General features: G+C 40.0%; 1 protein-coding gene and 1 long non-coding RNA gene across 3 annotated transcripts in view; one reads left to right on the plus strand and one right to left on the minus strand.

The window, feature by feature from the left end:
- Window positions 1-228: 228 nt before the first annotated feature.
- IGF1 (insulin like growth factor 1) overlaps window positions 229-26,684 on the plus strand; it is an 80,202-nt gene continuing 53,746 nt past the window's right edge. Inside the window, exons 1-2 of one of the 2 annotated variants that reach the window (XM_075906390.1) lie at window positions 229-536; window positions 4,161-4,317. In XM_075906390.1, coding sequence (XP_075762505.1) covers window positions 474-536; window positions 4,161-4,317 — 220 coding nt within the window. In that variant the 5' untranslated portion in view covers window positions 229-473. 2 annotated transcript variants of the gene reach the window in all.
- LOC142830938 (uncharacterized) overlaps window positions 22,859-26,684 on the minus strand; it is an 85,949-nt gene continuing 82,123 nt past the window's right edge. Inside the window, exon 3 of the long non-coding RNA XR_012906501.1 lies at window positions 22,859-23,342. This is a non-coding gene — a long non-coding RNA (uncharacterized LOC142830938). The remainder of the gene's footprint in view (window positions 23,343-26,684) is intronic.

A 26,684-nucleotide genomic window follows, 5' to 3' on the forward strand; every position in this document is an offset into this window, starting at 1 on the left:
AGATAGATAGATAGATAGATAGATATCTGAAATACACTTTCTTGTTTTCCATGGTAGCATAACCCTTCTGTCAGCAATGCACATTCTTTTAAGGAGGAAAAAATATGCTTCTGTGCTCTAGTTTTAAAATGCAAAGGTATGATGTTATTTGTCACCATGCCTAAAAAAGTCCTTACTCGGTAACTTTGCCAGAAGAGGGAGAGAGAGAGAAGGCAAATGCTCCCCCAGCTGTTTCCTGTCTACAGTGTCTGTGTAATGTAGATAAATGTGAGGATTTTCTCTAAATCCCTCTTCTGTTTGCTAAATCTCACTGTCACTGCTAAAATCAGAGCAGATAGAGCCTGCGCAATGGAATAAAGTCCTCAATATTGAAATGTGACATTGCTCTCAACATCTCACATCTCTCTGGATTTCTTTTTTCTCATTATTTCTGCTAACCAATTCATTTCCAGACTTTGCACTTTTAAGAAGCAATGGAAAAAATCAACAGTCTTTCAACACAATTATTAAAGTGCTGCTTTTGTGATTTCTTGAAGGTAAATCTTTATTGCTATTTAAAATCATTTTGGAGTTTTATTTTATTGTGTATTATCTGCTTTTGGCTAAGAGAGTGTTTTGCACTTTTCAGTAACATTATTTCTGAACTGGAAATTATTTATAAATTGCTGAATATGCAGTTTTATGTGATCTGAAAAATGGCTGTATGTGATAGTTGCAATTACATACCGATAACAACTGTAAGAGTAAAACTATTGTAGGTACTTATTTAAAATTCTGCTTCTGTTAGGAAAACTTTACAATATTTATCTTATGTCAGTGTTAAAGCTTCCAGCTACATTATTACCTGTAGTTACTTAATGTTTTCCAACATAGAAAAAAAACTTTGAGTTCTTTTCTGCAGGTGCAGAGGTTTACATTGATATTTGCATTATACATATGGTAAATGTTAAAGTACAATCAATTGTTCTGTGCACACAATATATAAAATGTTCATACTTTATGGAGTTAAAACTTACAGGTGATGGTATCATTGCAGCAGTAGGTTGCCACTATATGACATTTACTTACTTTTGTGCTTTCATATATTAAAACTAGAAATGAAGTTCTGTTTGCCTTTAACATTAGAAACCAGTTACAACTCTTGCTGACCTTGCATATTTGTATAGTTTAAAAAAATTGCACATAAGGAAATATTTCCCATCATCTTGTCCAACTTTCCCTTTGTAGGGAGAGCTTTTTCCAGGCAAGGTTTCATATTATAATACTATATTATAATGCTCTCATTTCTACTCAGGAGTGTCAATTCTCTTTAGATAAATATGACTGCAATAGATGCACTGACCTCTGTTTCTGTGAACTGGCCCCAATTCAAGTTCCCATTCTGAGGAAAATTATATGTTTCAAGAACCAAGCTGGAAATTGTCTTCCAATTAGCAAGCACACTTTTAAGAAGTTGACTCAATCTCCACAGCTGCAACTACCTGAGGGTCCAATTCATTGAAAAAGTGCTTGTCACAAGCAGAATTCATCCACTTTCCTTACTATAATTCACAAAAGCTTTCCTACACAAAATATGTGAATTGAAACAGTATCACTTTTTAGTGTCCATATATTCCAACATATCTGAAACATGAACAGACAATAAAAGTGATGCTATGAGTTAAGAAACCTAAAAACAATGGGCTAGATCTTTGGTCGGTATAAATTGGCATAGCTCTATTGAAGTCAATGCAATGACACTCATTTACATGAGCTGAAAATATGTCCCAAATGTATACTGTACTAACATGATAATTACTAGTGAATACTATGTTGTTACATTGTAATTACAGTTTCTTCACATACTCTCTGGTTTGATAATTCAATCCATCAGTTTCATAAGCAACCTGTTACTTAAAAAGATTCAAATAACCCTATATTCAATTTTACTTTATAATGCTAATTATGTTATTACTGGTATTTATACATGGTATTTATAATGACAGCAAATGTAATTAAATGGCCAATTGTCATCATGAATATAAAGATTATTTACATGCAATTTGTGCCAACGGGTTTAAAGTTTGTACAATATGGAGCACGAGGAAACATGGAAGGTGTAAAAGAAGTCTATAGTGTTCAGTGTATATCAGTTCATTCATGTGCCACTATTTCAGACTGTTGGAACAGAACTGCAGTAATAGCTCATCATGTTACTGAAGAAAGATCCATGGAAATTCCAGCTATGAAAATATGACCGATCATTTGATGTGACCAACAGAAATGTTTACCCAGGCTCAACCTGTACCTGCATTTGTGTCCAAATGTAATTAAATGCTTCAGTAAACCTCACCTACAAACTAGTGCATTTTTAAAAATACCTCACATTTCTATTCATATTGGACACACAATAAACATCTTAACCTGCTCTAAAAAACTGGCCCAAAACTGGCCAATTGTGTTACATTTTTATAAGAATTTTCTTATATTGCCCTCAGATGTAAATGGGGACTTTAATCTTATCACAAACATATCAAATCAACTAATACTATGACAAAATAAATATAATTAAAATGACAAAATAAATCCAGTTCCTGAATAAGTTTGGAAGGAACCATACTTAACTTCAAAAAAGATAATAATCAATTGAGCACTATGAACATGTAAATCCATTACTTCTTTCAACATTTTAACTTGTCTGAAAGTTCTTGCTTGTTTTATACTTTGGGATAAAGTGCAGAAATTCTCTGTGGTTAGACTATGCAGCTCTTGGCCTGCACTAAAGGAAAAACACCAGAGAATCTGTCTTGTCCTAGCTACATGCTGATATTTATCTTACCCTGTAACCCAGCTGAAAACTCTTGAAAAACATAAAATTGTTAAATGCCTAGGATTTATGTTTATTGCTGTCCCAAATGTTATTCAAGAACAAACTGTTAAATACATAATGTTCTTATACATACAAGGCCTTTCAGTCTACTGAGGTTATGTATTTAACAGCTTTCTAATTTATCTTCTCTGAAGTAAGAGCTATCTTAAATTGCAGGTGCATTTGAAATTCAAGAGTTTGGAAGGGGAAAGAAGAAACCGGTGTAGTTAAAATATGGAATCCTTACAAGAAATAATGTTATCAGTCATTTGTAATCTGATCATCTTGCATCAACCATTGAAGTCATGTTAATACAATAATATCTGTTGGTTTTTCCATGGTAAAATTGGCTAAAGATTCTTGTAACTGGGAATATAATTATTCCCATTCTTTGTATGACATACAAGGTGATTTGGATTGGTTATTTTAACAGCAGAAATGCAATGAAGAAAAAAGGGAAATTTCCAAATTACATATTTTCTTCTTTGGAACTCTGCAACATTATAAGCATGGGGCATAAGTCTGTAGACCTTGGCTCTTCATTTGTCTTTTTCAGTTCCCTTACTACCAGACATAAATGGTTTTCCTACTATTTAGCAATGGTATTTTCTAAAATGACTATGCCATTTCTGCAGCCTAGGGTTTGTGTAGCAGTACCCATGTTGGGTTAGATCTTTGGCTGGTGTAACTCAATGCAGAAATGGAGACAAATGAGGCTCTGTCAATTTGTATTAGATGAGAATTTGGACCTTTAGTGTTTTTCTAGGAAAGAAAAAATTGGTCTGTTCCATACATACAAGAGAGAGAAAGCAACTATAACCTCTTGTGTATATGGTCAAGTTCAGGCCTGAGCTAAATGGATATAACTCTAACTTCAATGGAAGATAGACCCTGCTAGCTCAGAAATGAAATTAGCCCATGAACTATGACTAATTTTCTTCTTAATCTATTGAAAAATTCCTGTTTTCTGCTTTATCTTTCCCAACCTAGTAGATTTGGCCTCCCTGAGTTCCACTGCCTTCCTTTTATCTCTTCTCTATGTAGCTGCAACAAGTCAAAGTCCATTCTTGGAAAGTTCTTTAACAATATGAACCATGAATGTTCACCAAGAAGAAAAAAACAGGTTATAAAATTCACTCAATGAAAAATACAAAGACTTGCAGTGTTATCATGAGAGCTTTCTTAATCTGTGGTTATTCTTATTTAACAAATTACACGGAGTACGCAATCCCAATTCACTGGGGTATAGTATTTCATTTTCTTTAGGACTGTACTGGGAAACTCTGACGCAGTACTTTTGCTTCTTTGGCAGGTGAAGATGCACACTGTGTCCTACATTCATCTCTTCTACCTTGGCCTATGTTTGCTTACCTTAACCAATTCTGCCACGGCTGGCCCAGAGACACTTTGTGGTGCTGAGCTAGTTGATGCTCTTCAGTTCGTATGTGGAGACAGAGGCTTTTATTTCAGTAAGTGAACCCCTTCTCTTGTTCAGCTTCTAAACTTTTCCATGTAATCCTTTGGGTTTTGCAGCCACTACAAGCATGCACAAGAATAATCAAACCAGACTGTGAAGTATGGCTACTGTCCTAAATCTCTGAGTTCTCCAAATCTGAAGTGAACACAAAGCTTCAATAAAGCATAGAGCACAGTCTGCGTTCAGCCTCTCTGAGGTTTTAATGGGTTTTCTTTTTCCAACTGTGTTATTCCTTTTAACTACTTCCCAGCTACTTCTATTTTACCTGCTGCTTGCTGTCATCTGTTGGCCTTCCATTGAAATCAATGGAATGACAGGGCATACTAGATGCAGCAGTACAAGGATGCACCAATTTATATAGTATTGGTTGTTCTTTGTACTAATATATCAGGCAATAGATAACCAGTTAAGTACATACCATATCATGTTAAAAACACACTATGCTCCAACATCTGGTTTGAGAGAAAAAATCTGGAAGGCTGCAGGCAGGAGGTTACAACATTCAAATAGCCATACACTACATCAATTTAGTTCAGGCGAAGACAAATTAATTTGCATTGGGATAATAAAACAATAATCACAAATACAGCCAAGAGTTCAAATAAATGGACTATAAGGCTGAATACGAATTACTGTATGAGTTCCTGTTCTGAATAAAATCCCCAAGATTGGACTTGATAGACCACTGCAATATTTAACTGACTTCACTTCTTTGGTATGAAACCAGAGTAATGCAGTAGTGATTCAAAACCATTATACCTTCCTAAACAATTATAAGTGATCTGCAGTTCCAACACAGCAAAGTTATAAAATCGAGAGAATTTCGGTGTAACTTCTCACTTGAAAGGTGGCTTATTTTAAGATTCCAATGTAGAGATATCAAGTATATTCTGGCTGTACCTCTGGTACACTTCAAAATATCACAGTTTACACATTTATGCTTGTCCAGTGCCTGTCAGTCTGGTAAATACTCAGATAGGGGCTTTTGCCAGGTTTATACAGGCAGGTCAGTTTAAGGTACGCAATTCCAGCTATGCAAAATGCGAAGTTGGAGTCAGCTTACCTTAAGCCAAGCCTTGGCGGCGTCCACACAGTGGGAGGCCTATGGGAGCAAACACTCCCATCAGCTTCCCTTACTCCTTGCAGAAGGAGAAGTACTGGATGCCAATGGAGGCTGCCTTCTGTGTTCGATTTATGGGTCAATACTAGACCCACTAAATTGAATGTTAAAAGATCAACCTCCGGAGCACTGATCTTGTGCTAAATTTAGACATGCCCTTTGAGTCCACTGAAAGACATGTGTCCTTTAATGAAATTTTCAGGGATTTGCTAAAGAAAAACATTGCAGCATCTGGTGAGGTCAATGTAGTCAGTGTGAGACACTCTGTGCCTCTGCTAGCCTTCATTTTGGGAAAACCTCAGATTCAGATAAAGTGCCTCAATTCTGGACAGTTACCAGAAGTTCATCCAAATTTCTGGAAGCTTTGTTCATCCTTTCAAGCTATTCAAACCTGTCCTTTTCTTCTCAGCTATCCCCAACCTCACATCAATCATGAAGTTCCTTCCTCCCTTTCTTCCCCATTCATCCCAGCACGATCAGTTTCCTTACATGGTTATCTCTTTTATTATGGTCTTGAACACCAAATCTCCTTCTCCCTCATCTCCTGTAGGCTTTCCATAGCTTTGGTGATATCACACCAAGTACATTAGGTCTCTACTTACATAAAACCACAGACCTGAAAATTCATATGTTCTAGAGCTGCACAACTCATAAGAACAACTCCCAAATGTATTCTACACCTATGCCTGAAGGAAATAACTAAGGGTTAGAAAGATGGAAGATTATTATCAACCTAGACTTCAAAGCTTTGGGTCAATGTCTGGATTGATCTTTGAGCCACTTGTTATTTTTTCCTAATAATTAATTCATTCCTATTGTAACCTAGAAAGACTGTTAAAACCTCTCTCCCACTTTCAAAGTTTTCCATAAAAGGTTAATGAATGTACTGTACATCTCCTGAATGTACATCTTGTACCAATAGTAATGACAGACGTACAAAACCCTTTACCTATTGAAAACATAGGTTAAAATATATTTTAATGGTCTGATGGATGTTCATACATGAAATATATGTATGAAGTATAACCTATTCGTGATTCTTGCTATTATAGGCCCAGAAATAAAAATAACTTCCTCAACTTACAACTTAGATTCCTACAGTAAGAAAAATATAAATTAAAATAAAAATCAAGAACCCTGCAGGTAAAAAATACTCTTATGGTTAAAGCATAAAGAATTATGATTATGTTATTGTATCAAAAGATTTGAATACCCTTACAGCAGATATACTGCCTTCCAAAAATCAAGTGGTAAAAATAATCTTTAGACATTTGAATAATAACCTTAACTCTGACCCTTTATTCCCTTTTAATTTCATACAGTTATTCTGCATTATATCTAATTGCTATGGCATGGCAAAGGAAGTCAGATGTTTAACTATAATGTATAGTGTAATAGTATACCACAGTAGAAGGTGTACTGTACAAAGATATATTGAATGTATTAAATGTGACATTTTTCTTTGCACAATGTCTGAATATTTTGATAATTATAAAATATCAATATTCTGTAACTAGAAATTGTGTGTTCAATAGATGTTGAGGGGGTGTTGTTCCTGTATTTGTTGCATTAATGAAAATAATCAATAGTACCGGACACATGGCAGATCCCTGAAAGATCTCAATACGAACACTCTCCCAGTTTGAAAGTGAATAATTGATAACTATACTTTTTGAGGAGCTCCAATGTTTGAATTGTATGTGTAGTTAAACCTATATATACCTTTGCTTATTTGTATACTTTTAATTAAAACATTCTTGATATTCATTGTTCTGAGGTTTGCTACTTATTCTAAAAACTTTCACTTTTACTTAATGAATACTTTGTTTGGGATTCTGTCCCTAAGGGATATTAAGAACATACAGTAATTTGGGCTCCTTGGAGATTTAAGATATCTTTAAGAACTCCTTAAAATATTCACACTAATTTGTTAAATCTCTAGGGGTTATCAGGTCCCGATTCTCCTTTTATTCCAAGTTACCATGCCTTTAGAGCTGGTTGGAATGTTATTTTGCCCCATGAGAAAATAAAATCAAACATCTTGGTTCCCTGTTTTTGATTTTTCAACAAAAAGTCAAAATTTTCCACAGGAAGCAGACACTGCTAATGGACATTTTCCTTTGAAAAACAGTGTAGATAATTTTTTTTCTCCAACCACCCCAGCACTACTGTCCGCACAGTCAAGTAAGTAAGGTGTCTCTTTTCAGATACCATCCTCAACACTTACCTGCCTTTTTCATTCAGCAAACCTCTGGGGACTGGTTCCAGGGGACTACTGGTGCCCCAGAGGACTACACCCATGATCCAAAGCCAACTGAAGTCAATAGAAGCACTTGCATTGATTTCAGTGGTATTTGGATCAGGACCCAAAGGAGGACCTCAGAAGGTGTAAGGAAGGGGTAGCCTGAGGGGAAAGTTCAGAAGTTAGCCTCACTTTTGCTGTGAATCATCATAGGTCTGTACAAATGGAAAACCCCATGAGTCTCAAAGCCTATCATGTACCATTTTGGGAAATGTTATCTTTCATTTCACCTAGTCTTACTTGAGATAATGTTACATGTTTATGGCTATGCATGTAATAAAAAGAGCTAGATGCTTTTTTAGTGCTGTACTAAGCTCACCACAGCCAACATTCCATCTGAAAACTTAGTAACATTTCAAATTGACTTTCATCATCTAAATTCTGACGTTGTCCACTGGTGATCCCAGAAAACACACACTGGAGTCAGTGAGAAGACTCATGGTGATTTTAACTTTTGTTGGATTTTGCTCCAGATCTCAGAAAGGAAATCAAATACATTAAGTTTTATTTTATTTTTTCTGCTGCTTGGTTTCTTTTCCAAAACCCCACCATACTGGGAAGACTTCTCAAATTCTGGTGAACATTTCTACGTTTAGGCAATCATAATTCAATAACATATGGTCCAATTCATTTCAAATTTGATAGAAAAATCATATCTTAGTCCTAGATGTAATCCATTAATTTTGAGCCCAGTAGATGGCTGTTGTGGGTTTTGCTGTTTTGTTGACTAAGAGGTGGGTGGTTAGGCCCAAAATCAGGCTTATGTAATTGAAACTCAGTTGCAACTGGTGGGATTCAATAATACTAGGAGCACTGATAGACTTGCTGGGTCACTGTGCTTGGTCGGTGGTGGGGGAGGGGGTCCTAGCTCCGATCTCCCAGAAGGATTGGGGCCTTGGGTAGAAAGGGCCGAGCTGGGGCAACCAGTTCTCAGTGCCACTGGGACAATGCTCAATGCTGCCCCCTCCCCCCCCAATGATGTCCAGAGCACATCACCTAGGGCTCTGCAGCACGCTGTGTGGGGCTCTAGTGAGGAGTTAAAGGGCCCAGGATCTGACCACTGCTGCTGCCGTAGTAGCAGCAATAGCATCCAGGAGCCCTGGGCTCCTTTGAATAGTCAGGCCCCGGGGCACTTGCCCCTTTTGCCTCCCCCCCCCCCCCCATCCATTGGTGGGCCTGAATAATACAGAGTACTTTTACTATATATATGAAATTATATATTATACTAGATATAGACAGTAATATGTATGTGGTGTGTATATACATCCACATGCACACACTGGGTTAAATCTTCAGCCTACTGAACTCAATACACATTTTACGACATAGTTTTACAACATGGCGAGGCTGGTGTACTGCCTGCTGTTAAGGTCACTAGACACTTCCCATTATGAGGCCCTGTTTTCAGTTGTTTATAATTTTGCCAAACTTTGTGGGTTGAAATTTTCCATGACTAGTATCCCCATTAGGCCGAAGGCTTTTTAAAAAAAACAACAGTGTACTCATTTCCAAGAAGGAAAAATACATTCTTTTATACATGTTAATAATTTCTGGTATCCTTGTCTTTGATAAACTCTAGCACCCCTTACTTTGTAACAAGACTCTGAAATGTAGATTTTGCCCTGGGGGAAATTAGAAACCAATAGGTGGAGGTAAACTGAGATAGGATGAAGAGCTGCATGGGAGACTGGCCTGACTGGGCAAGGAGATTGTGACTGGGATGAGAGTTAGTGTAGCAGAAGAGTGAGGTAGGAGGAAAGTACAAAAATCTAACAATAAGTCAAGACTTGTGAGGTGAACTGGGAATGGCTGGGCAGAGAGACTGAGACAAGGCACTCGAAGGTGGCAGGGGGAAGACATTGAGCTTGGACAAGGAATCCGGGGAGAGAGACTAGTGGTCATATGTTGGAAGAGAGAAACAGACTGGACAGAAACTGGGGGAACTGAGAGAGGGATACTGAAGAGGCAAGGCTTGTGTATGCTAGGCAAGGTGACTGGGACCAGGTGAGAAGCCTGAGGAGTGGAGACCAGGACTGGCTAGGTGAGGAAAGTGGGACTGAGATGAGGAGACAGAGTGGGGGAGTGACAGGACTCGGATATGGACAAGGCAGGAGCATTCAACTTGGGAAGAAAATAGACAGAATAGTCAGTATCCATTGGAGCACAGCTGCAACTTACTAATGTCAATGGCAGCTCTCCTTTGAATATATAATTCTAATCATGCTAAATGTTCTAGATGACTCAAATTGGGCACCCAAGATCAATTGATATTTTTACCTCAATTTCACTATGCTTCACTTCCTTATCTGTAAAATAGGACTAATACCACCCCACAACATTAGCAGGGTTTTGTGAAGAAAAATTTTTTGTGGCTTAGTGCCATAGAAAAGCCTATGAAGAAATTAGTAACACTTTCTTCAGACCAAGGTTTGAATAGTGTGCAGTAAATAAGGCCAAGGGCCTCCCATGGAACAATGAGGAGGAAACAAAATAATGAACAGAGACTCACTAAGGGCTTGTCTACGGGTACATCTAGACTACCGCATTTTGTCGACGGAAGTTTTGTCGACAGATACTGTCGACAAAACTTCCGTCGACAAAGAGGGTCCAGAAACATTGAGTTCTGTCGACAAAGCAAGCTGCTTTGTCGACAGAACTCCGTAGTCTGGACGCAATGTTACAAGCAATAACACCTTCTGTCAACAGAGTTCTGTCAACAGAAGGTGTTATGCCTCGTAAAATGAGGTATACCAGCGTCGACAAAACTGCTGAGTTCTGTCGATGTTATGTCGACAGAACTCAGCGGTAGTGTAGACGCTGGTATAGTTTTGTCGACAAAAATCCACTTTTGTCGACAAAACTAGGTAGTCTAGACACACCCTACACTACGGAGATCGACCCTCTGGAGGTCAGTCTTCTAGCATTTTAATCAGTGGGTCTAGAGTGGACAGCTCAAAAACACGATTTAAGATATGTTGACACCAGCTACATAATTAATGTAGCTGGAGTTGCTTATCTTAAGTTTACTTTCCCCTTTAGTGTAAACCAGGCCTAAGTGAGCACCATCCATCCTATTCACCAAAAGAAGAGGGAGTGCTGTGGAAAAAACAGTATGGATATGTCTACACTACAGCACTAATTCGAACAAAGCTAATTCGAACTAGTGCATCTAGACCTAAAAACTAGTTCAAATTAGCATTTTGCTAATTTGAACTTGCATGTCCACATTGAGTGGACCCTGAACAGAGGTTAAGGATGGCCGGAAGCAGTGCCGGCAGGGCATCAGAGTAGGACTTAGAGCGTGGAGCTGCTGTCTCAGGCTAGCGGAGGGCTGAGCTTAAAGGGTCCCGACCCCCACCCCAGACAGACAGTTCTCAGGGGTTCCCCGCTTGCAAAGCAGTCTTGGCTTGGAGTGCCCTGAGTGCCCACACTTGGCACATCACAGCACTCTGCCATCATCCCGGCTGCACTTGCCGCAGGCTGCCACCCAGGGGTGGTCAACCGGGGGCTGCAAGAGAGTTTCCACCCTGAGGAGCCTGCAGAGCCACCCCAGTCCTCCTCATCTGGGGCTCGTACCCCATTCCTCCCTCACCTCCTTCCACTTACCCTTCCCTAGCCCCCCTTCCTGATGTACAAAATAAAGGACACGTGTGGTCAAAAATAGAAACTCTCTTTATTGAACAAAACTCGGGGAGACTGGGAAAAGGAGGTGGGAGAGGGGAAGAGAGAAGGTGGGAGAGGGGAGGGCAACTAAAATGATCAGGGGTTTGGAACAGGTCGCATATGAAGAGAGGCTAAAGAGACTGGGACTTTTCAGTTTAGAAAAGAGGAGACTGAGGGGGGATATGATAAAGGTCTATAAAAGCATGAGTGGTATGGAAAGAGTGCATAAAGAAAAGTTCTTCATTAGTTTACATAATAGAAGGACTAGAGGACACCAAATGAAATGAATGGGTAGCAGGCTTCAAACTAGTAACAGAAAGTTCTTCTTCACAAAGCAAATAGTCAACCTGTGGAACTCCTTGCTGCAGGAGGATGTGAAGGCTAGAACTAGAACAGAGTTTATCTAACTTCTCTTTAAAGTCATAGAGGTTGGGTCCGTGGAGTGGTATTAGCCAGGGGGCAGAAATGGTGTCCCTGGCCTCTGTTTGTGGAAGGCTGGAGATGGATGGCACGAGACAAATGGCTTGGTCATTGTCTTCGGTCCATCCCCTCCAGGATACCTAGTGTTGGCCGCTGTCGGCAGACAGGCTACTGGGCTAGATGGACCTTTGGTCTGACCCAGTACGGCCATTCTAAGCTCAGGGCTCAGGGTCGGGGATTGATTTTCATGCAAACCTGCTCCTGGGTGGCCAGGCTGGCAGCTATCCTGCCCTAGACGGCCACTTTCCTGTGCCTAGTGCAGAGGTTGTGGATGAGGTCCACGATGTCTGCACTAGACCAGGCGGGCACCCGCCTCTTGCGGACCTGGGCAGGCTCCCAGGAGCCATCAGCCTGGTCCTGGGAAGACGGAGGGCTGGGTGGCAGCGGGTGGCTGGCTCGAGACATGCCAGGTGCAGGGTCTGCTGGCTGGGTGCTGGCAGGCTTGCACCTGGCACGGGCACCGTAGCCAGACAGTGCCCCTTTAAGGGCTCCGGGGCCGGGAGGGGGGCAGAAGAGTTTCCCTGGTGGTGCCCAGAGTGGCCACCAGGGAAAGCTGGGGAGGGCTAGCCTCCCACTAGCTCGAATTAAGTGGCTACAAAGCCCTTAATTCAAACTAGTTAATTTGAACTAGGCATTAGTCCTCGTGGAATGAGGTTTACCTAGTTCGAATTAAGCGCTCCGTTAGTTCGAATTAAGTTCAAACTAGCAGTTTGCATGTGTAGCGCCTATCAAAGTTAATTCGAACTAACGTCTGTTAGTTCGAATTAACTTTGTAGTGTAGACATACCCTATGTGATTAAAAACCCTCATATAGTGCGTATGCAAAGGGCATAAGTAACTTAATTCTGGAACTTTTGAGTGTTTGTCTTTGCAACCTTCATAATGTTCTTTTACTATAGAAGGGGGAGGTCGTCTGTGTAGTGAAATTTGCATTTAATAGATCAGCCAAGTATTCAGTTATAATATATATATATATATATATATATATATATATACTTACCCTATTTTCATTAGCATGCTTAAGTATTAAATGCCATGGAATTTTAAGTGAATGCCATTCTTATAATAGGTTTTGTATTGATTGTTTGGGAGGCTAAGGTCTTCTGCTTGTTGACACAACAAATACAGCCTGGGCAGCATCAAAGAAAGCTTCTCCTTTCTCCACACTGGTGTGCCAATGTGCCTCGATCCTTACCCAGAGGAGCCATCCCTATGGGTGAGAGGGGAGTTCGTTAATACACTGCTTTTATCATTGGAGTTCTCTCCTGAGAATGCCATCAGGAATTCTAAAAAGCATTGAGTATAATGGCTGTTTTACTATGTGAGCACTTGTCTATTAACTACTAGACTTAATCCTTCAATTCAAATACATTACTTGCTGTTGCTACCTTGTTAGAAATAGTTATTAATAAGGGTTGAACCTGGTTAATTTTTCCATGGGAGAGTGACAAGGAAAACAGGCAGCTGCTACAGTAGATGCATATTTAGTAACCGCTACTCTTCCCTAGGAGTCAGTATTGAGTCAATGACAAAGTATCCTACTAGGTTTCAGAGGGGTAGCCGTGTTAGTCTGAATCTGCAAGAATGAGAAGTCCTGTGGCACCTTATAGACTAACAGATTTATTGGAGCATAAGCTTTCATGGGCAAAGACCCACTTCGTCAGATGCATGTCCTATTAGGATGTGTTTTGGGGGAGATTAAAAGAAGTCATAGCCACTGGAAAAAAAATCTTGCTTTCTGCCCCAGTGATCTTGAGATTAATGATTCTGCTTCAAATCATTGTTCTCCCTGAACCACCCTGACTTTCATTTAAGATATTACCATAAGTAAGCAGGAAGCTAAAGGAGAATTACTGCTACAGTGAGGTGGAATTCTGCAGTTTTGGTTTGCCATCAATGTGGACTTTTACTCTTCTTTCCCTAATCCTAAACTTAGATATCTATGACTCACTCATAGTTTTAGGTTAGATGGAACACCATCAAGATTCACCTGCTATGGCTTGAAACCAAACCAGTTAAGTGACTGCCTAAGGAAGCTCAGGAAGTCTGTAATGGAACCAGGTACAGAAACAGATCTCATCCTGACACAGTCCTGGGTGTGAACCACAAGATCATCCTTCTTTGCCATAGCTTTCCAGGCAATGTAGACCTTGTAGTCTCACATCCTATCATTGCTCAGGAAAATAGTGTTATAGAAAGATTACCCTTCCATCATTCACATTTCACTAGAGATTTCAAAGGTAAAGAACAGAAGTAGAACATGCTCCAGAGAGCTGCACCTCACATCAGAGAGGGAGAATGTTGCTAGGACTGTTTTACTCTTCTTGTAAGGGTTTTCTAAAAGGAGATTATTTCTTCTTTTCTTTATAAAATTCAAAGAGAATAACAATACAGTTTACACTAGCTCCCATGTCTTTGTTATGTATAAATTGCACTAGCTTGGAAGAGGAGAGCGTGTGCATTTTGCTCTAGGAAACAAGCCACATTATTTTCAATACAGTTCCTTCTTCCTTGAGAAATATGCATTGCCACTTTCCCAGACATGGATGGTTAACTTAGGTAAAGGTACATATAAGTGTTAAAAAAAATAAATGGCCTTTCAGATGCTTAGATGGTTTAATTATTCATTCTGATTTCTCAGGCCCAATTTAGAGGTCATATGTAACTAGAGCCATGTATAGAAATGACAATGAAGTTAGAAACCTAGCATCATAAAGCTGTTCCAACATTCTTCAAAGAATGAAGAACCATCTAACTCTTGCTTCCTTATACACAGAAGAAATAATTTCTGAACAGGAATGTATTTAGTGTTGTTGTAGCTGTGACAGTCTCAGGATATTATAGAGACAAGGTGTTTGAGGTAGTATTTTTGGATCCAACTTTTGTTGTGAGAAAGACAAGCTTTTGAGCTACACCAGGGCTACTCAACATGCATCCTGTGGGCCGCATGCAGCCTGTGGCCCGTTTGTTTGTGTCCTATGAGATGGTTTGGGTTTACGCGGGGCTCAACACATGGCCCACAGGTGGGATCTTTTGAACATGGCCTCCACTGAGGCGTCCCTCAGGCAGGGTGAGCACTGAAAGATGGAAGCAGATGGGCTGGTTCAAACAGACGGGTACAGCGTGTCGGCGTTTCTAGCTCCCAGAGAGGAGGTGCCATGAGCACCAGGGCATTGTGGGAAGTGCTTTGTATTCATACCCCTCAGTGTGAAAGAAGCTATTTGCATATGTTTGCATGTCTATGCAACCACACTTAAGTTGCAGCCCTCGACATGTGCTGTATCATTGTGGCTCCTGGGGATTCCACAGTTGAGTAGCCCTGAGCTACACTTATGTGAAGAAGAGCTCAAAAGTGTGACTCTCTCACCAAAGGAATTTGATCAAACAAAAGATGGTACCTCACTCACCTTGTCTCTCTAATAACGGGAATGGTCAGATTCTGCTGACAAGGGTGGAGGACAAAGAGGACAGCTGCTCCAGGGCCTGGTGGTTCTAAAGGGCCCAAGACTCCCAGTTGCCACTACCACCAGAGAACTTTCTGGGTGTCTGGCTGATGAGTCTTACCCACTTGCTCAGGGTTTAGCTGATCACCATATTTGGGGTCGGGAAGGAATTTTCCTCCAGGGTAGATTGGCAGAGGCCCTGGAGGTTTTTCGCCTTCCTCTGCAGCATAGGGTACAGACCACAGCTGGAGGATTCTCTGCATCTTGGGGTCTTCAAAGTATTTGAAGGCTTCAATATATGAGATATAGGTGAGAGGATTATTCTAGGAGGGGTGGGTGAGATTTTGTGGCCTGCACTGTGAGGGGGTTAAACTAGATGATCATAATGGTCCCTTCTGACCTTAAAGTCTATGAGTCTATAAGTGGGAGCCCTGGACCCTTTAGAATCACTCCTGGAACACTGGGCAGCATGCTCCAGAGCCCTGAGTCATGCACTTTGACCAGCCTGGCAGAAGGGATGCTGCACTGTCTAGGTGGTGCTGGGGACTGGTTGCCCAGCCCTGCTCCTTCCATATCAGGCCTCGCCCCTTCTGGGAGTGTGAAGCCAGCCCCATACGCGCATACATTGTCCAGGGGCCCAATCATCCTGTCTGCTCCCCTGGATAGTCAAGTTTTCCCAGTGTCCAGCCCTCCCAATGACATATTTTCATTATTGATTTTCTTCCACTGAGACAATAAAACCAGTGTAGTGTTCCTGGGAATGCTCAGAGACATTCTCCCTCCCTTATGCATGTCATGAGCATACTGGATTATTCTTCCAAAATCCCAGCTCACCAGGAAGTCAGAAGAGTGAACAGACAGGCATTCCTATCATCAGACCTGACATCACACTTCCCATGCTGTCTAGGAAGGAGGTATAAATGAAGGTGACCGTATCCTGCAGAGAAGGAAATCCATGGCCTAGAATATGTAGTTATGTGACCAGTATGGTGCTTCTGCTAAGTACCAGGACAAGCTGCTCTATTACCTCTCCACAAAGTCTGGTTTTACACTGGGTTTAGGATTTTTAGGCTTGACAGCAGAATTCATCAATGTAATTACAACAGATGGAAATGCAATGCATTGCATTCCATACCTCTCCCATACCTGGGGAGCTATGACAATCATATAGCTGTTCAGCCCCCTAAATGTTTCCAGTTACAAGAAATAATTTATTACAAGCCCTGAAAAGAAACACTGAAAAGTTGCAATTATTATGTTCTACTGTATTAGATTAAATGTTTATGGACATTTCAAAAATATATCCTGGTCAAACAGATGAGCCTGTGTAGTAACAACATGGAAACCATGCAGTTTGGGACTGAAATGTTTGTGGCATCAGATACTCAGGCACATACTTCTTTTGTGTATAAATAAGCCACTAGTGAAGGTGAATTGTGGGTCCCCCTTCTGTGCCAATCCCCAGAGAATATGAATTGTTCCAGCTTCCACCTATAGAAGAGTGGCTGTTTAGCTCAAGATGCAGTAGCTCATGCTTCTTATCTCTCGAGTTTCCAATTCATCCCAGGTGTGATGGCCTACACTTTCCTGCCATTCATGAGAAACACGGAGGAATGCCTTAAAATGAACCAGAGCCTGTGAGAGAGCATCTGCAATTACGTGTGCCCTTATTAGACAAAAGAGATGACAAAGCTTCTTATGATGTTTATCAATGTGCTCGCTCAACTTTAAAATTGAGCAAAAAGCTGCTGCTTGACACGTGATTCCTTAACTGCAATTAGTTGTATGACAGGCCTGCCAACATGAGGGGGCAAAGAGACCAGTTGCTCCCCAGGCCTGGCAATTCAAAAGGGCCCAGGGCTTCCAGCCACCAGCACTGCTACTGCAGAATCGGTTACAGCCAGAGCCCCAGGCCCTTTAAATCACCACCAGAACACCACATGGCACTCCGGGCAACTCTCAGGGCTGGGAGGGCCAGAATGGTATGTTCTGAGCGGCATGAAGGGCTGGCTGCCCAAGCCTTACCCCTGCCACAAACATGGAGTCGGGTCTCCCCTCCCCCCCCACCCCAAGTCTGTCAGCCACTCTGTAGTATGTGTATTTAATGCATTGTTTAGACTCATGTTGGCTAAAGTTGCTTAAAGAAGCAATTGGCAAGGTCAGCATTAATTCTTGGCATAGCTGCCCCTCTTACTTTTTCACTAAACCTTAAATACCAAGAAAAACCCTTGACTCATTTTACTTCTGGCATATTTCTTTATGCAATTGGCAAAAACCTTTGCATATGGTCCTCTGTATTTGTCCTGATATTATTAATGGCTTTGCAATATTTGATCAGCAGCCGGCAGAGTCAAAGACAAATCATATAATTTTGACCAAGACCACACATTCTCTTTATTAAAACCTTTTGCATTAAATTAAATGCTTGAGCATCTAAGGCAAGCCATATTGTAAGTGTTTCAGGACAGGAAATTCATAGAGCAGCCTCTAGTGGCTCAATTCAGCAATCTATGTCTATTTTGCAAAGCATGTGCTTAAGTCTCACGGATTTCAATGGAATTTAAGTGTGTGCTTGGACTTAAGCATGTGCTTAAGTTGTTGGCAGAATAAGGATGGACTCAAGCATATGTTTAAATGTTTTGTAATGTGTCAGGGATAAGTTTTTTATTTAATCATAACTAATCTCAACATTCCTCATTTAAATGAGTCCATTTGTTCAAACCCATAACTACAAACAAACATGATTGCAGTCAGTTAAGTTATACAGGCAGTCCCCGGGTTACGTACAAGATAGGGACTGTAGGTTTGTTCTTAAGTTGAATCTGTATGTAAGTCAGAACTGGTGTCCAGATTCAGCCCCTGCTGAAACTGATCAGTTTCAACAGCGGCTGAATCTGGACGCCAGTTCTGACTTACATACAGATTCAACTTAAGAACCCCAGGCATCCCCAAGTCAGCTGCTGCTGAAACTGATCAGCGGCTGATTCCAGGGGCTTCCTGTTGTCAGCCGCTGGTCAGTTTCAGCAGCGGCTGACTTGGGGACGCCTGGGGCAGAGCAGCTGGGGTGCTGCTGGGTTGGTCCAGTAGCGCCGCCGCTCCTCGGCGCTACTGGACCAACCCAGCAGCACCCCAGCTGCTCTGCCCCAGGCATCCTGATTCAGCCGCTGCTGAAACTGACCAGCAGTGGCTGAATCAGGACGCCTGGGGCAGAGCAGCTGGGGTGCTGCCAGGTTGGTCCAGTAGCGCCCAGAGCGGTGCTACGGGACCGACCGGCAGTGCCCCAGCTGCTGTACCACAGGCGTCCAGAGCAAAAGGGCGGAACATGCGGTCAGCGGACAGCCCAGACACGTCTGGGCTGTCTGCTGCCTGCGTGCTCCGCCACTTTGCTCTGCTTTGCTCCCCTTCTCCCTGGCCTGCAGACCAGGGAGACGGGGAGCAAAGCAGAGCAAAGCAGAGCAAAGCCGCGGAGCACACGGGCAGCGGACAGCCCAGACGCGTCTGGGCTGTCCGCTGCCTGCAAGCTCCGCCGCATTGCATCCTCTCCCTGGTCTGCTGGAGACCAGGGAGACGGGCCCCGTTCGTAACTGCGGATCCGACATAAATCGGATCCGCGTAACTCGGGGACTGCCTGTAGTTCAGTATAACTAATAAAAAATTAATTAAAATGTGGCAAATTCATTCATATTTCCCCTCCAAAGATATTTCACCAAATTCGTTCCTGAGGTAATTCCAGAGACTCATGTCTCAAATGGAAAAAAATATTAGAAAGTCATAACTATTTTACAGTTTGGTTTAATGCAAATATGACAGGAACCTTCTAAATGGATGTGGCAGAGATTAAAGAGCTAAAAATTAGAGCTAAAATATATACATCTGCACAGTGTGAGCTAAGGAACAAGGTTGTCAAAGGGAGAGTATTAACAGAGTCATATCTTCAGGGCATCAAGCACAGAAGAGAACATGTAACATACACTGACCAGTAGGCTGCGCACAATGGTGAGCTTAACAGTGTCATTATAAGCACAAGCTTAGACAAGTGAATCTAATTAAAACATCACAGTGCCTTCCTGATCCAAAATAGCTCATCACAGCCACTTGTTAACCAACAGTTCTCAGTGACAAACTGCTTTACGTCTGTCAAGGGGAGTAAAATTAAATGATAGTCCTTCCCAAAATTGCATCACCAAATAGAAACAATTCTTAAAATGGGTTTTTTGTCAGTGATATGACAGAAGTCTTGAAGTTAGAAGTCTGACTTCTGTTGATTTTATGTTTCATTGATTCTTAAATTTCCCCCTCCAGTATCAATTCCTGAAGAATTGCATTGAAATTTCTTAATAATGGTTAAACACCTATAAAATCTGAAGCAGACAGAGGAGTCTGAGACAGAATTTTATCAAGAACTGGGCATCTGTCAAAGACAACAAGCCCTCAAAGAACCAACCTCAAGGCAGATTTACACCTGACTCCTCCAGTCCATATAGGCAAATGTTGCTTTCAGGTCTAATCCTTCTTAGCTAGTGTCAATTGGCATAGTTCTACTGAGTTCAATAGAACCATACTGATTTGCCCCAGCTAATGATCTTACCCGTTATCTTTTCTGACCATTCACTTTCTAGCACTGAAAACTTAACTTGAAAATTAGACCATACACATACATTCAAACCATGTGATTCTCAATATGAAAATATTTGGGTTTTTTTATTCTTCATTCCTTTGTATCATAAGTGAATGTTATCTATGGTTGAATGTGTGAAAGAAAAGAAAAAGAAAAAGAAAAAGAAAAAGAAAAAGAAAAAGAAAAAGAAAAAGAAAAAGAAAAAGAAAAAGAAAAAGAAAAAGAAAAAGAAAAGAAAAGGAAAAAAGGAAAAGGAAAAGGAAAAAAGGAAAAAGGAAAAGTTTTAAAATCTTTATCATGAAAAGTGAAGTGTGGAAGTGACTCATTCCAATCATCCTGTCCAAATAGTTTTATTACTGAAGATAAATAAAGGATTAAAAAACACTTGTTGACCAGTTCTACCTCCAAATGAGGAATGCAACAAAATAACACTGCCAGAAACAATGCAAACAACTACCCAAAATGATAAACACTACAGTCAACTATTTCATCTTAACCAATTCTCTACAAGACTAGATTCTGAATAATGAAATAAAAATATAAACCCTACACGTTTGCTATCCCTTTCAATGCAACACCAATTCTACATTCCAAACAACTGGCCAACATGTATCCCTAATGATTCTACATGGTGAGATTTAAATGTTATGTTTTATGTGGGGGTGGAGGGAATAGGCCTTTATCATGTGGATGTGGATGAGATATCGTGGAGAAGATTAAATCATGGTTGAACACTGAGAAAGATGAGGAGATCTTAATGTGGGATTGCCTGGTGGTTTCACTGATTGTGTTGCATTGCGTTATATACACTTCAGCAACATTAACTGGTTTATAGCAGTTTTTGTTTGGGATGCATCTACACACACAACATACTGAAATTTTCTATTATGTCAGTCAACACTGTCAATTATCAGACATGTGCTTCTACCACTACTAAGAGCTTTTTAAAAACATTTCTTTTTTGTCATTTTTTGTCAGCCACAACATAATTTTGTGAGTTAATTTGGACATCTCTTTTAGTTTAATTTGCATGTTCACATTCAGCAATACTTCAAAACTCCTGTAGATTAGTAGGTTGTAATGTCTTGCCTCTGCATCCCCTAAATTCCTGAATTACTAGCCAATAGGTCATCCAAGAAGAAGCTTAAATTTTCCTACGTATTTCAAGTTTTATATTTCTTTCCATTAAACTGTCCAGCCTTTCAGAGACATATTTAGTTTGGCAGTGACACTCTGGTGACTCATGGAATGAAAAGATTTGAGAGCAAGCTACTGAAAATGTATCCAATTTCTCCTTGTGTAATTTGGGAGCAAGCTACTAATAATACATGTAATTTTTTTTGGTTTAATCAGATGCAATATTGCCAAATATTTATCCAGTATGGAAGTCTTGTTATTCCTGAAATATATGAGAAAGATCAAATGCAAATATACCTGTACATTGGTTTATAAGATATTCCTGGCTCCTTTTCTAATTGTTTCTAGAACTGTCTCCTAAATCAATGGACCCTAAATGAAAGCATGCATCCCACTGAAACCTTTGCCAATTTGACCCTAACTATACCTTGGATGTTACTTTCCCATCATTTGTGTATAAAGAAGTGTGTTGTTAGAACAGCTCTGTCTTTGATGCTAGATGGAATATTCTATTGTTTCTTTTAACAAATTAAGATGAGATATCTCTCTTCACTCTGTCCTTTCTCAGACTGATGATCAATGACAAACTTGAGTCATTTTTCACTTATATGAGTACATGCATCTGAAAAATATAAGGCTGGAAATATTGCATAATATAGTAGTGCTAGTATTTCCCCTCTAGTATTCTTTATAACAGTTTACTTCTAAATTTACAAACATCATTAAGGCCTAGATCTTCCTACCTCATCCACACAAGTCTGATCCTGTGCCTTTCAGAACCACTCTTAATTTCATGGACATAACTCACACTCCACCATAGGCGTAACTCACATAAATCAGATTGCAGACCTGTATCTGCAAACTCGAGCTTGTATTAGTTGGGTCTGACTTAAGTGAAACTCTGCATGGACATAGGGATCTGCCCATATGGATAATGGTAGCTGAGCCTTCTCCTGCTCTCTTACTCAAGCAGAACAGCCAATGACTTTGGTGGAAGTTTCTTATGAATGTGAACTTCATATTGGTACAGCAGCAGTGAAAAGAGAAGGCAATTGCTGTGTATACAGATTGGACCAGGTATAAGGGAAAATGAACACCTACTTACAAAGCAATACATAGGGGCTATGTCTACACTGGCATGATCTTGCGCCAGAGCTATGCAAATGAGGCTAAGCGTGGAATACCGCCGAGCCTCATTTGCATATCTAATGAGCCGCCATTTTTGTGGAAGAGGCTCTTGCTCAAGAAGGAGCTGTCTGCACAGCCCCTTCTTGTGCAAGAAAAAACCCTCTTGCGCAATGCTGTTATGCTGATTATTTTCAGGCATAACAGCATTGCGCAAGAGGGTTTTTCTTGAGCAAGAAGGGGCAGTGTAAACAGCTCCTTCTTGCGCAAGAGCCTCTTCCACAAAAATGGCGGCTCATTAGATATGCAAATGAGACTCGGCGGTATTCCACGCTTAGCCTCATTTGCATAGCTCTGGCGCAAGATCGCGCCAATGTAGACATAGCCCGGGTGTACTGCTATGTATCATGGGAAGTCAACTATTGTATTTATCCATGTGTAAATATGGGGACAAGGTTTTGATACCTTTTCTACTACGTTCATATCTTACTCAATGCAATTTTCAAAGAGCTGGAGGAGACAATTTTATCAGAAGCCAAGATTAAACTTTGAATCTGGAAAGCATTTTTGTTGTTTTTATGTAAGGAGTATCTCCAAACCCATTGGACAGTTCAATTTGACAATTTAAATAAAGCACCTGTACTGTAATGCTGTGCCCCAAAGTACATGGGAGAAAGGGCCATATTTTAAAAAGCAAGTGAACTCTGAAGGACAGTGAGCTGCACTGTTGGGAAGGACAAATAGGCATGATATGCATTTGGGGGGATTCAGTAGAGTAACAGATATTGGAGCTCTACTTGGCTCAGCCATGGACATGAATATGGCAGAACAATTGGTTGAAGAAAACAAGACAAAATTCTGCTTGAGGTCATAAGTAATTCATGTGCTGACTCAACAATGCAAGTCCCTTTACCTCCTTTCCTTCAGTTCTTCTTTTCCTTCAGGGTAATGCAACTGCTCCAAGGATAACCCCATTGCCTGACCTTCTGTGAACTGGAAATTGGAAATGCTAATTGCTGTGGTTGCAATTTCCAAACCAATTGCTGGGGCCAGGACTGTGCTTCAGTTGTTCAGATCTTGCCAATTTTTTTCAATAGTTACATTCTTCAAGAAGAGCCAGAAAATAGCACTAAAAAAATAAAGAGGATGATTTATATTTCCTATGAATAGATAAATGTGCAGTTTACTTGAATCATGTTATTTTCTTTGTCATTCTCAACTTGATCTTAATATTTTGTCTTGTACCATTTTGACTAGGTCTGGAAAAAATTAGTCTGTCTCACAGTGTGAAGGGAAAATTACGTTTAAGAAACTATAAAAGAGTGTGGGGGGTCAGCAATTTGAAAACTGAAGGTTGTGCTCTAGAAATAGATGCTCACAACACTGATTCTTTAGAAACACTGCTAACTTGCACCTCTGGACAAGTAATTGAAGTTTTTAAACACAATTTAAGCTTCACAAGCTGTGGACATACTAATTTGGTCACCTTAAAAGAAATAATTATTGCAAGTAATTCTTAATCACTGCAGTAGGTCAAGCCCTTTAATTTGATATCTGTTGTCCACAAAGAATGCTTTTTAGGTATTTTAATAAAATATTCTGTGAATCACAAATTGCTCTCAGGAACTACAAAATTCAACTTTCACAGAGATAACAGAATTTGACCCTTCGCTCTCCCCCCCCCCCAAAAAAAATTGTAATACACCTCTATTGTAGCTCTAAGTTGAACATATTTGTTGCAAAGGCATCTTATTTTATTTTTCAAAACCTACCAAGTTGATACTATAAAACTAATTGTTATCACTTAGAATAAGCCTTCCAGAGAAAGGAAAATTGATGTGGGTAGTGCTGGTATCCTACTTTTCTGTGATTCTTCAAATGCAAATTGTGTTCTGGATCATCTCTGATTTCAGAAAGATTAACCTGAACTGAGTGAAAATAGATTGAAACTTTTTAATAAAACACATTTGATATCACCACCCAAAAGAATCAAGTAATAGATAACAGATTCTGAATATAAAGTTATTATTTTTTAATTATTAAACAAGATCAAAAACAAACAAACTTAAGGAACCAGCCAGCTGAATTATTTCAACTTCAAAGTCTCACCAACCCAGACCACCATGCCCCATCAGATCAGGCCCGATCACAAGTCCACTGAAGTCAATTAAAAGACTTTTGCAGATCAACTATTCCTTATAGTTTTTCAAATTACCATGCATTTAAAATTATTTAAACATAGTTAGTTGCAGTTCAAGACTATGATCAGCTTATAAACAATCCATGGAAATAAGATACTTTAATAATATAGGAAAAAAACTCATCAAGAGGTTTATAAGGCATTTTTATTTATACTGTTCTATATATGAGACTTAGAAGACATTAGAAAACATGCATTGTCTCATGCTTCCTGCATCAGTTGTTGTTTTCGTCGTATTGAATTTTTATCATCTATTGCTTGTCACTTGCAATCTTGAGTTTGCCCAAAAAAATGATTGACCACAATCTGTTTTAGAATACAGCCTGATATAGAATATTGGTTCATATTCAGCCTCCATTATTTTTAGTTCACTCAGGAAATGATTACCTTTCATTTCATATTTTACATATTTATGCTAGAAGATGTTATACTAAGCATATTAGAAGGTTTCACCTCACAGAGGACGTCAAGTCATAGAATCATAAAATACTAGAAATGGAAAGCACCTTGAGAGGTCATCAAGTCCACGCCCCTGCTCTCACAGCAGGACCAAACACCGTCTAGATCATCCCTCTTTGGGGTCTATCCAAATTGCTCTTAAATATCTCCAGTGATGGAGATTCCACAATCTCCCTAAGCAATTTATTCCTGTGTCTAACCACCATGACAGTTAGGAAGTTTTTCCTAATGTCCAACCTAAACCTCCTTTGCTGCAGTTTAAGCCCATTGCTTCTTGTCCTATCATCAGAAGTCAAGGAGAAAAATTTTTCTCCCTCCTCCTTGTAACAGCCTTTTAGATATTTGAAAACTGCTATCGTGTCCCCTCTCAGTCTTCTTTTCTAAACTAAACAAATCCAATTATTTCAGTCTTCCCTCATAGGTAATGTTTTTAGATCTTTAATCATTCTTGTTACTCTTCTCTGGACCCTCTCCTATTTCTCCACATCTTTCTTGAAACGTAGGGTACGTCTAGACTACATGCCTCTGTCGCCAGAGGCATGTAGATTAGACTACCAGACATAGTAAAATGAAGCGGCAATTTAAATAATCGCTGCTTCATTTAAATTTACATGGCTGCCGCTTCATTTAAATTTACATGGGATGAGGTTTACCTGGGTGGTTGACAAATACCTTTGATGTCGACACCCGCGCGTCCAGACTATCGCGCTGAGCCGACAAACAGCTGATCAGCTGTTTGTCGGCTCAGCGCGGCAGCCATGTAAATTTAAATGAAGCGGCGATTATTTAAATCACCGCTTCATTTTAGCAAGTCTGGTAGCCTAATCTACATGCCTCTGGCGACAGAGGCATGTAGTCTAGACGTACCCGTAGTGCCCAGAACTGGACACAATACTCCAACTGAGGCCTAATCAGCTCAGAGTAGAGCGGAAGAATGACTTTTCGTGTCTTGCTCACAACACACCTGTTAATGCATCCCAGAATCATGTTTGCTTTTTTTGCAACAGTGTCATACTGTTGACTTATATTTAGCTTGTGATCCACTATGACCTCTAGATCCATTTCTGCGGTATGCCTTCCTAGACAGTTGCTTCCCATTCTGTATGTATGAAATTGATTGTTCCTTCCTAAGTGGAGTACTTTGCATTTGTCCTTATTAAATTTCATCTCATTTACCTCAGTTTTTTAGTACAAGTCAACTAACATTTTTAAAAAATCATTTTTGAACCAAAATCAAAACTTTTCATTAGGAATATGTTAAAACAGGACATTGTGAAATTTTCAAATATTTTTTTCCACAACGTTTTTTGAATCTGGAGATTTTTTTTCAATCAATCCCTCCCCAGATATAATTTCAGCTTTGATTAATCAACATTTTCAGACAAAAAAAAAAGTTTTGTCCAAAAATTCCCAACCAGTATTGAGTAAGTCTATAAATACCCCTGTGGGAGGAAAAAATTCTGAAAGTAGACAGCTTTTTAATCAAACAGACAAAAGCATAATAAGAGCCAATTACTGGAATCTAGTCAAATATTTAACAGTGAGAGCAGAGCAATTACCCATTGCAACAATTTTATTGGGAATGCAGTAGGACTCTCTATCACTTGAAATCTTTAAGTCAAAGACCAGCTGTTTTAAAAAATAACAAACATTCTGTAGCACAAACAGAAGTTATGGGCTAAATGAAGGAATTTCTTGGGAGGGTCCTATGGGCTGGGCTATTCATGAAGTCAGATTACATTATTATAGTGGCCCCTTCTGGACTGAAAATCTATGAACCTATTAACCTTAAATTTGCTCCTTTGTTTGGCT

Source organism: Pelodiscus sinensis, chromosome 1, assembly GCF_049634645.1.
Source record: "Pelodiscus sinensis isolate JC-2024 chromosome 1, ASM4963464v1, whole genome shotgun sequence".
Lineage (NCBI taxonomy): Eukaryota > Metazoa > Chordata > Testudines > Trionychidae > Pelodiscus > Pelodiscus sinensis.